The sequence below is a fragment of the Meleagris gallopavo genome, chromosome 4 (genome assembly GCF_905368555.1).
Source record: "Meleagris gallopavo chromosome 4, MGAL_WU_HG_1.1, whole genome shotgun sequence".
Lineage (NCBI taxonomy): Eukaryota > Metazoa > Chordata > Aves > Galliformes > Phasianidae > Meleagris > Meleagris gallopavo.
In genome coordinates this window covers 65,450,116-65,466,444 of record NC_139407.1, presented here as the reverse complement: position 1 = coordinate 65,466,444, position 16,329 = coordinate 65,450,116, and the positions used below count along the sequence as shown (strand labels likewise).

Here is a 16,329-nt window from a genome sequence, read left to right as displayed (position 1 = left end):
GAGATCATTCATCTCAATCTCACAACCTCCTGAGCCCAGTCTAAAACCTGTCAGACTCCCCTATTCGTCCAGGATTTTGTCTGCACTCTCCACAGCTAAACATCACTGATTAATTGTTTAACATAAATAAATAAAAATCAATTTCACCACAGCCTTTACTAATAATAAATTGTGATGTCTAATGGCACGAAGAATTTCCAAACCTGAGAGCTCTTCTCTTTTCCAACTCTCTCAGTTGCACTATCAGTGCTGCTGATGGTCTCTGCTCGGCAGGTGAGGACTCAGCACAACTTTGGATAAGTGGATCTGAAACTTCACAATTTACCCTTGGCTGACCTTAGTTACCCCACCCTACAGGCTTCACAGCAGCTTTCCTTACTCACCCAAATGCTTTCAGGCCCAATGAAATGAGCCCAGGCATAACCAGACAATTTTGGCCCAATTTCTCACCAAACAGCACTTTCATCTGACAGCGGGGCCAGATGGCATCCAGGAACAGGGGGCATATTTGTAACAGAGCAATACAACAACACATCACAGATAACTGTACAGCCAGGAAATAACAACAGAAGACACAAATAACAACAGCCCAGGGAAACTATCAGTACTGTGTGTGCAAAGCTGCAGGAAACCCAGCACTTACCAATGTGTGAGTGGTCACCTGCAGGCAGCAGCAGGGGCCCTCAGCATTGAGGCACTTCTTGGCAGGGCGGAAGTCCCTGTGGTTGTAGAACAAAAACACAAGAATTTAAATTAGAAAAAAAAAAAGTGTGCCTGAGTCTGGGACATGGGGCCGTAGTGATGGCTACCACATCACAGACCTCCTGCCCTGCACACAGCAGCTTCTGCACAGAAAGTATAAAGAAGAAACGTGGAGAGCAGCTGAGCTGAAGCACGGCTACATATCAGCAATGCATGGAAGCCCTGAGATGAGAAGTGCACATGGATCATTTAATAAATACAATAGAATAACATACACTAAAATAAAATCCACTGCATAAAATACAACTTGCAGTCCACAACAATGGCATGGGACTTGTTCTTGCTATCTGCAAATATGGACATGATGAGAGTGCTCCAAATGGCTGAGAGACAGCAGTTTGTGGCGGCTGATTTGATTTTAAGCATGAACACTGTCAGTCAGAGACTCAAATGAAGTCATCATAGCAAATGCCATTTGGCATCATTAAAAACAACTCTATTCTGATAAACAAGCTCAAGTTCTAGATCAACAACTGAAGTGCTGCAGAAATCATTCTTTTCTGAATGCCACCTCTTCACAGAAGAGGGTCCTGATGACATCACATCCTCTCCTATAAATTACGCTGCCTCCAAAGTTCAGTGAGAAACATCACCCGCGCTCCGCTGCACCGCCCCGAGGACGATGGCCGGGTCTCCTGCTCTGCTCCTCCTGCTCAGCCTGGGGCTCTGTGAGTATGGAAGCGGGAAGGATGGAATTCAGGGCTGCTCAGTGACTGCGCAGGGAAACTGGAGAGGTGGTACTGCAGTGTGATACACAGCAGGAACAGAGCCTGCTCAGACAGGTGTTGCCGGAGGGAATTGGAAAGGGAAGAGAGGAGGCATGTAGCAGTTGTTAGTGTTGAATCAGCAGGCAGACAAGCTGGGAAATGGCAGCAGCCCCGAGCAGGCAGCTGAAGGGCTGCTCTGAAGGGCAGCATCCATCTCGAGAGCCCAAAGCTCTCAACGCTGAGTCCCAGGGACTCCAGCACAGCACCCAAGTGTGCTGACATCAAGTCCCTCCCTCCACATTCACCCTCACAGCCCGGCTGCCTGCCTGCCATGCATGGTACCAGTGGGGAAGAGCCCTGCCCAAAGGCTCCAGGAGCTCTTCCTGAGCAGCACCAGAGGGGACATGGCTGACTTCTGCCCACAGGCTGCAATGGTGCCCAGGGACAGAGGGATGCATTCGTGGTCAGGTTCCCCAACAGGAGAATCATACAGCCCCAGGAGGGACAGCGGCTGGAGCTGGACTGCTGGAGAAACAAAACCTCCTGGAAAGTATCCTGGATCCGCCTGGATAAGGATGGGAAACTTCACTTAATTCTCTCTAATTACAATTCAAACACCACCACATTTAATGGGGGTGAGAGAACATCCCTGAGCTTTGAGGCATCATGGAGAGAGAACACCTCTAGGCTGGTATTGAAGTCCTTCAGGGAAGAAGACGAGGGAATCTATTTCTGCATCAACTTCGTCAGCCCAGGGCTGTACTTCAGCTCTGGACGACCCGCCTTCTTCCCAGGTCAGCAACAGCTTCACCCACCTCGCTTACACCCACCACCCCTGCCTGTGCCCTCTCAATCCGGCCCATTGCCCACGCTCCCCACATCCCTGCTTCTTTGCCCAGCCGTCTCATCACACAGGCACTGCTCTTCCTTTTTGTAGAGGCTCTCCCTGCCCTCCTGCTCCGCTTGTGCTAATGGCCCTGCGCAAAGACAAAGGCTCTACAAATTTCCCCCATGTCCTGGAAAGGTTGAACAAAAGCTCGTCTGTTTTAACTCCATGTATCCACCCACTTCTTCCTTGCAGTCACATCAAGGGCTTCACCCACCGTACTCACTGCCAACACCCAGAGCAGCCAGGTCACCAAGAAGGACATCTCTCTGCACAGCCCTGGTCCAGGTAACCCAGCTGCAGGGAGGCAGGGGCTCTGCCAGCAGTGCTGCTTTCCTCTCAAGAGCCTAAATTAAGACCTGCTCTGACTGATGTGGGGAGAAATTGCTCTCAGGAGCCATCAGGGACCAATGAAAGGTCAACTAGGGGATGGGGCCCAGTTAGCATGGGATCATGAATGGTAAATCCTGTTTGACAAACCTGATTTCATTCTATGACAAGGGGATCCGCTTAGTGCGTGAAGGTAGGGCTGTCGATGTGGTCTACCCGGACTACTGTAAAGCCTTTGACAATGTCCCCCACAACATCCTCGTGGAAAAGCTGGCTGCCCATGGTACGGATGGACATGTGCTCTGCTGTGTGAAACACTGGCTGGATGGCAGCGCCCAAAGTGTTATGGTCAATGGAGTTAAATCCACTTCGTAGCCGGTCACGAGATGTGTCCCCATGTGCTCGGTCCAAGGGCCAATCCTATTTAACATCTTTATCAATCATCTTGATGAGGGGATTGAGTGCACGCTCAGTAGTTTGAGGCACTACAGAGGGACCTGGATAGACTGGATAAATGAGCCAAGGTAAACCATTGGTCTTTCAATAGGATTGTGTTCTGGATGCTGCATTTTGGTCACAATAACCTCAGGCAACCCTACAGGCTTGGGGAAGAGTGGCTGGAAAGCTGCCTGATGGAAAGGGACCTTGGTGTACTGGTAGACAGTCAGCTGAATACGAGCCAGCAGGGTGCCCAGGTGGCCAGGAAGGATAATGGCATCCTGGCTTGTATCAAGAATGGAGCGGTGAGCAGGACTAGGGAAGTCATCCTGCTCTGTACTCGGCATTGGTGAGGCCACAGCTCAAGTACTGTGTTTAGTTTTGGGCACCTCAGTACAGAAAGGACATGGAGGTGCTGGAGCAGGTCCAAAGAAGGTCAACAATGCTTGTGAACAGCTTGGAGAATACGGCCTATGAGGAGAGACTGAAGGAACTGGGGCTATATAGTATAGGGAAAAGGAGGCTGAGGGGAGACCTTATTGTTCTCTTCAAATACCTGAAAGGTGATTGCAGCGAGAGTGGGGCTGGTCTCTTCTCACTGGTGACAGGTGACAGGACAAGGGGAAATGTCCTCAAGTTGGCCAGGGGAAGTTTAGGTTGGATATCAGGAAAAGCTTCTCTACAGAAAGGATTGTTAAGCACCGGAATAGGCAGGAACAAGCAATGAGAAGACACTGAATTCCATCTGTGATGTTTTCCTCTGTGTTCGAGTGGCTGGCACCGGCCTCCTGCTCCTCACTGCCGTAACCATCACCATCGTGCACTGCCAAAGTAAGTCGCACCCTGACACCCTGCACAGGTTCCTGCAGCCTCACACCACAGAGCACAGCCCGCTCCTCCAGGGGAATGGGCTCTCTGCCTCTTGCCCTCACACAGCCATTGCACATCCAGGACACAGGGAATGCTGAAGGACCACTCCTAAAAATCTTTTCCATATTTTCCTCCTCACTGGCATTAGATTCAGAAGATTTTATCACATTCTACACCGACAGACCTGAAGGTATAAACAGGCACTTGCAGGCCGATCACTTGCAGGACCAAGCTCAGCGTAAGCAAGCAGTGCTGCGTCGCTGCTCAGCAGAAGGCACACAGGCGTCCTCCTCAAGCACCGCACGGATCCCAGCAGCAACACACACAGCTGCCCTGATGCAGCGCGGGCATTTGGCTGCTCCTCCTGTGCTGCCCACCAGCACTGCACACCTCCCGCGCCCTGACCTGTGCTCCTGCCCCACACTGCTGGCACACACCCAGACCGCGGGGACACTGCTGACCCTAAGAAGCCGGGCAGCTCCGTGCCGCTGGGGAAAAGGCACCGCTGTGCTGGACAGCTGAGCCTTCCATGAGATGACCAATAAACCAGTCCTTTCAATACTCAGTTCTAATGCCCCATTCTGTCAATTCCAAATTCTTCCCTACAAGCAAGATGTAACTTTCACCTCTTTCACTGTGTAGTTTAGTTGAATTCATTATTGACATAGGTGGCAGAGAGACTCATAACGTAACATGCTATCCCACTAATGTTACAAAAACAAAATTCCACAATCAGCTTCCACTCCAAACAATATAGGAAGAACTGAGTGTCTGACTGTGGTAGAAATTCTCTCCTTGTTTGTGCAACTGAAATCTCCTCTGTAAGCATAGAGAAAATTAATTCATGTTGCTGATTTAAATTGTCTCCACAGATCAAGGTTTTAAGTTAGAGCTGTTCCTCGACATCCACGTTTTGTCCAAAGCCTTTCATAATAGAGAATTTGCTACTGGAACAGTATCACTTGTTTTTCTTTTTAATTTTAAAAGAAGAAATGGCTTTTTGCTAAGAGAGCCCAGGAAATGAAGATTCCTGCCCCAGCAAATTTGTTACTTAGGAGACAAGAGATGGAGGCTTAGGAGCACAGTGGCTTCGTCTGTTCACACACAGATGAGTACATGAGAGCTAAACTTGCCTGGGACTCTCTGGCCAATGAAATGTGTCTCTGCTGGGAAGGGATGCATGACAGCCCCCTTACTGCTCTCTCTCCACTGACAACGAGCTTTCAAAATGCCATAAGGACATATATTTATTAACAGTTTCTTAAAGGCAGCAGAAACGAGTGATACCTCCAAAAGAACCCCATGTGACTCAGCATAGTCGCCATCATCCTGCATGGCGCGATGGGCAACATCAGAAGATGCGGGGGCTGGGGGAATCTTTGCTGTAGCGATGACTCACAAAGCAACTCAGCAAATAACAATCTGATTATGAAAAGCAGTCTTCTGAACTGACTCACAGCCCAGGGCCTGAGGATTTCACAGCAGGTAGTGGCCTCCTGTGGAAACCAGTTCCATCTGTGAGCCACAAGGACCAAGAGGAAAGGCAACTCTGTGTTTAGTAGGGGAACTTCTGGGTACCTGTTAGGTAGCTGGGAATGACCCACAGTAGAGTCACACTGGCACAGGGAGAAAAGAGGAAAGAAAGATGTCCAAACTGAGACAGGCAATAGTCCTTCCTGGGTTATCCTGCTATCCAACTGTAGAGCTTCTCCTAACAAGTCTCTGAATACGAGATATCGTATGTAGGCAACCGTGCTCCATGGCAGGGTAAGAATCCAGTCCCAGAAACATGCAAACATCCTCATTTGCCAATAGCTCCCCTTGCAGATAAATCATTCTGAACCACAGAAATCAGGAATTTTTCTACTTTGGTCACAGTCCCGGTGTGAGGCAGAAGCAGATCACTTCAGCACCTCACAAAATATGGGACAACGTCAGCCATCCACAAGGCATGCCTATTAGTTCAGCTCTTCATCCCATTGCAAAGGCAGCACGGATTCTGATAAGCTCGAGAAGAAGAAACTGACAACAGAAAGAGCCTACACAAGCAGCATAATATACATGTCTTGCAGGGAAATGGATGGAGGCCTAAGTGCCCACGCTTCTAACGTGCTTGATGGGAATTCAAGGCTCTTGTCGTGTTCTTTAACAGATTAACCCTCTTTTCTCTTCTTTTTGCAACACATCTGATCAACTTCATGCTGACATCGCATGTCTGACAGCCTCATAATACCTTCTGTTTCACAGACCTCCGCAGGCCTCACTCTGGCTTTCTGCACTCACCACAGTGCTTGAAGTCCAATGAGTTCCCAGACACTTTCAGCTCACTTTCTCACACAACAGTGGTTCCATCAGTCATGAGTGCCTGGCTTGTTAACATCCAGAGGGTTTTCTTGCAAAGGTAATAGAACAATGCCTCACACGTTATCAAAACATAGCGGGAAAGCCAGGAAATCCCCAGAGAAAAGCAAATAACACCAGCCTAGAGGAACTGTTGTGACTGTATATGCAAAGCTGCAGGAAGACAAAACTCTTAGCAGAGTGTGAGGTCACTTACAGAAAGCGGGCGAGCCTCAGAGTGTTCAAACAGGTAGAGTGGGATGGTTGTTCTTTACTTTAGAGAGGGCGGAAGTCCCTGTGGTTGAAGAAGAAAACCAAAAGGATATTATTAAAGACATAAACTCAGCATACCACAGGACATAGGGCAGTCTTGACTGATGTCATACCACAGAGCTCCTGCCTTGCACACAGCAGCTTCTGCAGAGAAACTAGAAAGAGATGCAGAGAAAAGCTGAGCTGAAGAACTCAGCTACATCTCAGCAATGCATGGACTCTGGGATAAGGTGCAGATGGATAGATGCTGGAAACCATTCCCAAGTATACTTTTACCTGTAAATTGAATAAAATAAAATACAATGAAATACAATCCCCCTAAGAAAAACAATATGTTGTCCATAGCAATGGCCCCAGTCATGTCCAAGTTTTCTGCAGATCTGGATGTGAAGTGAGTGGGAAACATCAGCCTGGGGTGGTTCACCCAATTTCAAGAAGGATCATTGCCAGTCTGAATCTCAACTGAAGACACTGCAGCAAAATCCCAGAGGCACTATTAAAAACAACGCTATCATGATAAACAAGCCCAAGTTCTGGATCACAAATGAAGTGCTGCAGAAATTTTTCTCACTCCATTTCATATGAGAGGCTGAACACGGACTCTTCACAGAAGAGGGTCCTGATGACATCACATCCTCTCCTATAAATTACGCTGCCTCCGAAGTTCAGTGAGAAACATCACCCGCGCTCCGCTGCACCGCCCCGAGGACGATGGCCGGGTCTCCTGCACTGCTCCTCCTGCTCAGCCTGGGGATCTGTGAGTATGGAAGCGGGAAGGACAAAATACAGGGCTGCTCAGTGACTGCAGATGGACGTGGGAGTGATGTGAGTGCAGCACGATACGCAGCAGGAACCTGTTCAGACAGGTGTTGCCAGAGGGGATGGGAAAGGGGAAAGAGGGGGCATGTAGCAGTTGTTAGTGGGGAATCATCTGTCAAAGAAGCTGGGAATTGGCAGCAGCCCTGAGAAGGCAGCTGAAGGGCTGCTCTGAAGGGCAGCATCCATCTCGAGAGCCCGGCGCTCTCAACGCTGAGTCCCCAGCGACTCCAGCACAGCACCCAAGCGTGTTGGACACCAAGACCCTCCCTCCACATTCACGCTCACAGTCTGATTGCCTGCCTGCCACGCACCGCACTGGTGGGGAAGACCGCTGCCCAAAGGCCCCAGGAGCTCTTCCTGAGCAGCACCAGAGGAGACATGGCGGACTTCTGCCCACAGGCTGCACCGGTGCCCAGGGACAGAGGATGGAGGCCAGATTCCTCGACAGGAATATGAAGCACCCTCAAGAGGGACAGCGACTGGAGCTGGAGTGCCTGCATTACGAAAGAAACAGATCCCCCTTATTCCTCTTCTGGATCCGCCTGGATAAGGATGGGAGGCTTCACTTCATTGTCTCCTGCTACCAATCGTACTCTGCTACCTACTATTGGGGTGACAAAAAATCTACGCAGTTTGATGCATCACTGAGAGACAACACCTGCAGACTGGTGGTGAAGTCCTTCAGGGCACAGGACCAGGGGATCTATTTCTGCATGAACTATATCAACTCGGTGCTGCACTTCAGCTCTGGACAACCCGCCTTCTTCCCAGGTCAGCAACAGCTTCACCCACCTCGCTTACACCCACCACTCCTGCCCGTGCTTTCTCAATCCGGCCCAGCGCCCACACTCCCCACATCCCTGCATCTTTGCCCAGCTGTCTCATCACACAGGCACTGCTCCTCCTCATAGAGTCTCCCTGCTCATCAGTTCCGCTTGCAGTAACAGCCCTGCCCCAACACACTGGTTGCACAGCCCAGCAACACCTCCCCATCCCATCAGGAATTTTGAGGCATGAGAGCTACAAAGTCCACAGAAACCCCAGCCTTCCTCACCTCACCTGGACCTCCATGTCCCAACAGCCTCTATATGCTTAAAGCACCTCAAAAAGAAACTCAGAAATCCCCACTTCTCTCAAAACATATTTTAGAACAGAAATAACAGAGAGCTCACACACGCTGAGAGGGCTGTTAAGAAATTAGGCGTCTGACTGGTCACCATTCAAACGTCTTTTTCCCTCTGCTGCTCATCTCGCGGCATGGATAGGAAGAAGCTCTTCAGCCTTACCTCCCTCTGTTCCCTTATTTCTTCTTTCCAGTCACAACAACAGCAGCCCCTACCACACCCGCAGCCACCATCCAGAGCAGCCAGATCATCAAGAAGGACATCTCCTGGAGCAGCCAAGATCCAGATAAACCAGCAGTGAAGTGGCAGGAGCTCTGCCAGCAATGCTGGAAATGCTTGGAACAGCATGAATACAAGGCTGTGCTGACTGCAGGCATTTTGATATCTCAGAAGAAGAGAAACTTGCAATCTTTCTCAGAGAGCTGCCAATGAGGGCATGAAACCACCTAAAGAGCTCAGAATTTCTGAGGATGCTGGAAAGAAATTCTGAGCACACAGCCCTCAGGTTTCATGGCTGGGCAGCTCAGCAATGCAAGCAGACCTCACATCACAGTGTCAGGGCATCACAGGTCAAAATGGGTCCTACGGAGTCCACCCACAGTGCTGGCCACAGGTTCATCTATGGCCTGGCAGGAGTGGGAGAAGGCTCTTTTCTTGTATCTCACTGCATTCATCCATTTTTCTATCCACTCACAACAACAGCAGAATACATCGCATCCACTGCCACCACCCAGAGAAGCCAGGTCACCACAAAGGACAACTCACAACAGGGCCTACATGCAGGTAACCCAGCAGTGTGGAGGCAGGGGCTCTGCCAGCAGTGCTGCTTTAGTCATAAGAGGCCTAATTACAGTCTGTACTGACTACAGGCATTTCATGACACAGTGAGATGTCTGCAGCTGGGCCTTTCCTCTTTCCTCTCTCTGTTTTGTTTCTGCAGGAAAAAGCAATGAGAAGACACTGAATTCCATCTGTGATGTTTTCCTCTGGGTTCGAGTGGCTGGCACCGGCCTCCTGCTCCTCACTGCCATAACCATCACCATCGTGCACTGCCAAAGTAAGTCGCACCCTGACACCCTGCACAGGTTCCTGCAGCCTCACACCACTGAGCACAGCCCGCTCCTCCAGGGGAATGGGCTCTCTGCCTATTGCCCTCATGCAGCCATTGTGTATCCAGGACACAAGGAATGCTGAAGAACCTCTCTACAAAATTTCAATCCATATTTTCCCCATCACCAGGAATATCATGACAAGTATTTATCAAATTCTACACTATCTTCCAATTGAATCTAAAGAGTTAAACCTTATTCCCACAAACAGCATTGGCTAAAATCAGTGTCTGGGTTGAAAGTACCAGTACCAAAATATTACTCAACAATTGATTTCTGCCATTTCGTGCTGATTCGAATTACCAGTGCAAATCCACTCGTTGCAGTAATTTCTGCAGCATGCAGAACAAACCCTCAAAGACACCTTGTTATGAGACCTACATTTTCTGTTAAAATTAACGGCTCGATGGTGTAATGTGCTAAAAAGAACCTTCAGAAATAAAAGAGATGACACAAAGGGGAAGGGAATCATTCAGAGGGATTCACACTGAAAGGCTCTAAGTCAGCACTGAGCCACCAGAGCAGACACAGGGCCTTCCAGAGAGTCTGCCTAAAAGCACAAGTAGGTGTGTTTAGTCTGAACCATCCTAATATGGCATCCACCATCTCAAATGAAAGATTGTGATTTGAGTATAAATTCAGAAAGCTTCATTGATACTTTGGATTCCTCCTTGCTAAAGTGGTCAGGTGTTCCCATGCTAAGAGCAGGAAGCATCAGCAGTGCTGAAATAAACACAGCCACGCGTCACACGCGCTCACCACAAGCCGATCACTTGCAGGACCAAGCTCAGCGTAAGCAAGCAGTGCTGCGTCGCTGCTCAGCAGAAGGCACACAGGCGTCCTCCTCAAGCACCGCACGGATCCCAGCAGCAACACACACAGCTGCCCTGATGCAGCGCGGGCATTTGGCTGCTCCTTCTCTGCCTACACCTCAATCACACCCAAAGCTCAGCTCTCATACCCCAACCTCCCTCTCACTTCTCAAGTATTCCTCATTAAACGCATCTAATTCTCAACGCTCTCAGTGTGCTCTTTGGATTCATTCACAGTTCTCATAGGGCCAGAAGGACTGAACATGCTACAATCAACAGCACTTAGGTTTAAAATAAAAGAAATTCACTCAGAAATATATTGAAATATACATGTCTTTCTGTGCAGGGAACCATGGTGGGAAATCTCTCCCAACTTTTCCAACTGAATTCCCCTCTGCAAAGAGTGAGATCATTCATCTCAAACTCACGGCCTCCTGAACCCAGTCCAAAACCTGTCAGACTCTCCCATCCCTCCAGCATTTTATATACGCTCTCCACAGATATACATCATTGATTAATTGTTTTACGTAAATAAATGAAATACAAATCAATTTCAGCACAGCCTTTACTAGTAATAAACTGTGATGCCTCAGTTATTAAGGGCAGGAAGAATCTCCAAACCTGAGAGCTCATCTCTCTTTTCCAGCTCTCTCAGTTGCACTATCAGTGCTGCTGATGGTCACTGCTCGGCAAGTGAGGAGTCAGCACTTTGGATAAGTGGATCTGAAACATTACAGTTGACTCTTGGCTGACCTTAGTTACCACATTCCAGAAGGCTTCACAGCGGCTTTCCTTACTCAGCCAAATGCTTTGAGGCCCAACGAAATGAGCCCAGGCATAACTAAAAAATTTTGGCCCAATTTCTCACCAAACAGCACTTTCATCTGACAGCAGGGCCAGGATTCTGGCATCCAGGAACAGGGGACACATTTGCAACAGAGCAATATAACAACACATCACAAATAACTGTACAGCCAGGAAATAACAACAGACGACACAAATAACACCAGCCCAAGGAAACTGTTAGTATGTGTGTGCAAAGCTGCAGGAAGCCCAGCACTTACCAATGTGTGAGTGGTCACCTACAGGCAGCAGCAAGAGCCCTCAGTGTTGAGGTATATAAGGGTTTTTTTTGACAGGGCGGAAGTCCCTGTTGTTGTAGAACAAAAACACAAGAATTTAAATTAAAAAAAAGAAGTCTGCATGACTCTGGAACATGGGGCTGTAGTGATGGCTACCACATCACAGACCTCTTGCCCTGCACACAGAGGCTTGTGCACAGAAATTATAAAGAAGAAATGTGGAGAACAGCTGGGCTGAAGCACTCAGCTACACGTCAGCAATGCATGGACCCTGCCAGTGAGACGGACTTATTCTAGAAATCAGCAAATGTGGACATGATGAGAGTGCCCAAATGGTTGAGAGACAGCAGTTTGTAGTACCTGATTTGATTTCAAGCACAAACATTGTCAAGGTCTGAATCTCAACTGAAGACATTGCAGCAAAATCCCTGAGGCACCTTAAAAACAACTTAGCCCTATTTCTGGGTCACAGCTGAAGTGCTGCAGAAATCATTCTTTTCTGAATGCCACCTCTGCACAGAAGAGGGTCCTGATGACATCACATCCTCTCCTATAAGTTACGCTGCCTCCAAAGTTCAGTGAGAAACATCACCCGCGCTCCGCTGCACCGCCCCGAGGACGATGGCCGGGTCTCCTGCACTGCTCCTCCTGCTCAGCCTGGGGCTCTGTGAGTATGGAAGCGGGAAGGACAAAATAGAGGGCTGCTCAGTGACTGCAGAGGGAAGTGGGAGTGGTGGTACTGCAGTGCGATATGCAGCAGGAACAGAGCCTGTTCAGACAGGTGTTGCTGGTGGGGATGGGGAAGGGAAGAGAGGGGGCATGTAGCAGTTGTTAGTGTTGAATCATCTGTCAAAGAAGCTGGGAAATGGCAGCAGCCCTGAGAAGGCAGCTGAAGGGCAGCATCCATCTCGAGAGCCCGGCGCTCTCAACGCTGAGTTCCCACGGACTCCAGCACAGCACCCAAGTGTGCTGGATGCCGAGGCCCTCCCTCTGCATTCACCCTCACAGCCCAGCTGCCTGCTTGCCATGCACCGCACTGGTGGGGAAGACCGCTGCCCAAAGGCCCCAGGAGCTCTTCCTGAGCAGCACCAGAGGAGACATGGCGGACTTCTGCCCACAGGCTGCACCGGTGCCCAGGGACAGAGGATGGAGGCCAGATTCCTCAACAGGAATATGAAGCACCCTCAAGAGGGACAGCGACTGGAGCTGGAGTGCCTGCATTACGAAAGAAACAGATCCCCCTTATTCCTCTTCTGGATCCGCCTGGATAAGGATGGGAGGCTTCACTTCATTGTCTCCTGCTACCAATCGTACTCTGCTACCTACTATTGGGGTGACAAAAAATCTACGCAGTTTGATGCATCACTGAGAGACAACACCTGCAGACTGGTGGTGAAGTCCTTCAGGGCACAGGACCAGGGGATCTATTTCTGCATGAACTATATCAACTCGGTGCTGCACTTCAGCTCTGGACAACCCGCCTTCTTCCCAGGTCAGCAACAGCTTCATCCACCTCACTTACACCCACCACCCCTGCCCATGCCTTCTCAATCCGGCCCATCACCCACACTCCCCACATCCCTGCTTCTTTGCCCAAGCCGTTTCATCACACAGCCACTGCTCCTCCTCTTAGAGGCTCCCTGCCCACCATCTCCGCTCGCAGTACTGGCTCTGCCCATACACACAGGTGGTCGCAAAGCCCAGCAGCATCTCCCCATCCCATCAGTGCCTTAGAGGGATGAGAGTTACAATGTCCACAGCTGCCACATCCTTCCTCACCTCACAATAATCCAGATTGTCCTAAGAAATTCTGAATGCTGAAGACATCTCAAAAAGTGACTCACAGGTTAGGTGTAGGTTGCACTGTGGAAAGATAAGGTTCCCAGGTCTCTCAAAGAACTATTCTGAATAAGAAGGATCTCTGCATGTGCTGCTCAGGAAGAACGAACCGTCAGATTTCTATTTCCATGGTTGGGCAGTGTTTCACTGTATCACTTCAAAATGGGATCTATGAAGTTCCACCCGATTTGGCCTTTTCCTGGCAGTGGTGGCAGAAGGTGGTTTATTCTATTTTGCTGTATTCATTCATTTCTTCTTCCAGTCACAACAACAACAGCAGCACCCACCACACCCACTGCCACCACCCAAAGCAGCCAGGTCACTACAGAGGATATCTCCCAGCACAGCCCGGATACAGGTAACCCAGCAATGGGGAGGCAAAGGCTCTGCCAGCAGTGCTGCTTTGGTCTTAAGAGGCCCAATTAAAGTCTGTGCTGGCTACAGGCATTTCAAGATGCAAGAAGATGTCTGCAGCTGGGCCTTTCCTCTTTTCTCTCTCTCTTTTCTTGCTGCAGAAATAAACAACAAGAATACACCACACTTCTGCCATGAAATAGTCATGTGGGTAAACCTGCTATGCGCCTGCCTCCTGCTCCTCACTGCCATAACCATCACCATCATGCACTGCCAAAGTAAGTCACATCCTGATACCCTGCAGAGATTCCTGGAGCCTCACACCACAGAGCACAGCCCACTCCTCCAGGGGAATGGGCTCTCTGCCCACGTAGCCATTGCGTATCCAGGACACAGGGAATGCAGAAAGATGCTCTTAAAATTCCTATCCAGATTTTCCCCATCTCCAAGTTTATTACCAGAAGTATTTATCACATTCTATGCTACCAGCAAAAAGAATATAAGCAGTGAAAACTTATTCTAACAAACTGCATTGGCTAAAATAGGTATCTGTGTGGGAAGTATCAGAACAAAAACATTACTCAACCATTGATTTCTGCCATTTCGTGCTGATTCGAATTACCAGTGCAAATCCACTCGTTGCAGTAATTTCTGCAGCATGCAGAATAAACCCTCAAAGACACCTTGTTATGAGACCTACATTTTCTGTTAAAATTAACGGCTCGATGGTGTAATGTGCTAAAAAGAACCTTCAGAAATAAAAGAGATGACACAAAGGGGAAGAGAATCATTCAGAGGGATTCACACTGAAAGGCTCTAAGTCAGACTGAGCCACCAGAGCAGACACAGGGCCTTCCAGAGAGTCTGCCTAAAAGCACAAGTAGGTGTGTTTAGTCTGAACCATCCTAATATGGCATCCACCATCTCAAATGAAAGATTGTGATTTGAGTATAAATTCAGAAAGCTTCATTGATACTTTGGATTCCTCCTTGCTAAAGTGGTCAGGTGTTCCCATGCTAAGAGCAGGAAGCATCAGCAGTGCTGAAATAAACACAGCCACGCGTCACACGCGCTCACCACAAGCCGATCACTTGCAGGACCAAGCTCAGCGTAAGCAAGCAGTGCTGCGTCGCTGCTCAGCAGAAGGCACACAGGCGTCCTCCTCAAGCACCGCACGGATCCCAGCAGCAACACACACAGCTGCCCTGATGCAGCGCGGGCATTTGGCTGCTCCTCCTGTGCTGCCCACCAGCACTGCACACCTCCCGCGCCCTGACCTGTGCTCCTGCCCCACACTGCTGGCACACACCCAGACCGCGGGGACACTGCTGACCCTAAGAAGCCGGGCAGCTCCGTGCCACTGGGGAAAAGACACCGCTGTGCTGGACAGCTGAGCCTTCCATGAGATGACCAATAAACCAATCATACCAATACTCAGCTCTGATGCCCCAACCCCTCTCTATTTTGCAATATTTTTCCCATTAAATGGTTGTAACTTTTGTCTCTTTCTCTGAGTTGTTCAGTTTCACTATTTCCAGGACGGCAGGGAGTCTGAACATGCCACCACCTTCCTCACTGGTGTTTCAAAAGAAGAAAAGATCCGATTGGAAGGGCCACTCCAAACTGTACTGAAATAACTTGATGCTTGACCAGGGTCCATGATAGGATTTCTCTACTCCCTTTTTCACCTCAAATCTCCTTAACAGGCATTGAGAAAATTCATTCTTAACTCACCTCCTGCTGGGCCACGTTCCTCAATCTGTCAATCTGTATGTTGCCTGCAGGATTTTGTCCCTTCCTTTTTGCATGTCCCCTTGCTTAATTCTTTGTCATGAATAAACTGAATACAGACCAGTATCTCTGCAGACTCCATATACATCAACCCATTTTGCTTCTGTATTTAAAGGCAGCGAGGTCCTGCAGAACTGAAACTTCTTTTCTCTTGACAAATCAAAGTGTGTAAATTCGTTTGCCATAACTTGAGCCACCCATAATTTGTTTCATTTTGAACGCTGCTATGACTTGAAACACAGCACAGGTAAGTTGGTTTACACTGTGAAGATGTATGTTCAACTTACTTAAAGAGAGGCCATATCCACTAGAAGCATTAAAACTGTCACATGTTTTCAGCCTCACAAATGTTCCTTTTGATTCCGGAAATCATTTCATTTCAGTTTGCAAATCCTAACACTGCTTAGCATTTTACCTTACTTTAAAAATGTGACTTACACACCTTACTTTAAAAAAAGTAAATGATGTCTCCATTATCAGCATTTGTACTTTTAAGGAATGCCTGGTGATGGTTCAATCCCTTGGGCTTCATGAAATTCAGACATTTGTTGACAACTGACATGACAATCTCCATTTTTAAAGCCTTTGCACATATATTTCCCTGATGTACCATGCAGAGATGTTGCACCAAACCTGAGTTTCTGGCAGCAATTCCATTGTCTTCCATTAATTCTATAAGCCCCTCTTTTTCACCAACCACTGCCTGGGTGCCATCAGTAGCTCTACCAGATGCGTCAACAAAAGTTAAATAAAATCATTTTTACGCCATTTGTATTGCTCTGTCTGCATCCAA

The 16,329-nt window shown here is 48.7% G+C and overlaps 2 protein-coding genes and 1 pseudogene across 4 annotated transcripts; all 3 read left to right on the top strand.

Annotated features, from left to right (window-relative positions):
* Positions 1-1,628: 1,628 nt before the first annotated feature.
* LOC146544545 (uncharacterized) lies at positions 1,629-4,897 on the top strand (annotated as a pseudogene). The gene is made up of 3 exons (XR_014883261.1): positions 1,629-2,263; positions 2,551-2,643; positions 3,838-4,897. The product of XR_014883261.1 is annotated as an uncharacterized LOC146544545 (transcript).
* A 2,045-nt stretch (positions 4,898-6,942) lies between these two features.
* On the top strand, positions 6,943-10,666 carry LOC104910915 (T-cell surface glycoprotein CD8 alpha chain-like). Its single transcript, XM_085223713.1, has 4 exons — positions 6,943-7,363; positions 7,825-8,196; positions 8,743-8,830; positions 9,485-10,666. Exons 1-4 carry the CDS (start codon positions 7,318-7,320, stop codon positions 9,741-9,743), a joined length of 765 nt encoding a protein of 254 aa, XP_085079839.1. The 5' UTR covers positions 6,943-7,317; the 3' UTR covers positions 9,744-10,666.
* A 1,507-nt stretch (positions 10,667-12,173) lies between these two features.
* Positions 12,174-15,589, top strand: LOC104910899 (T-cell surface glycoprotein CD8 alpha chain-like). 2 transcript variants are annotated; one of them, XM_010710598.4, is made up of 5 exons: positions 12,174-12,219; positions 12,673-13,044; positions 13,654-13,749; positions 13,907-14,023; positions 14,843-15,588. In XM_010710598.4, exons 1-5 carry the CDS (start codon positions 12,174-12,176, stop codon positions 14,857-14,859), a joined length of 648 nt encoding a protein of 215 aa, XP_010708900.2. In that variant the 3' UTR covers positions 14,860-15,588. The 2 variants fall into 2 exon arrangements, with proteins under 2 accessions (XP_010708900.2, XP_085079841.1); XM_085223715.1 differs by lacking the exon at positions 12,174-12,219 and having other exon boundaries at positions 12,564-13,044; positions 14,843-15,589.
* Positions 15,590-16,329: the final 740 nt, after the last annotated feature.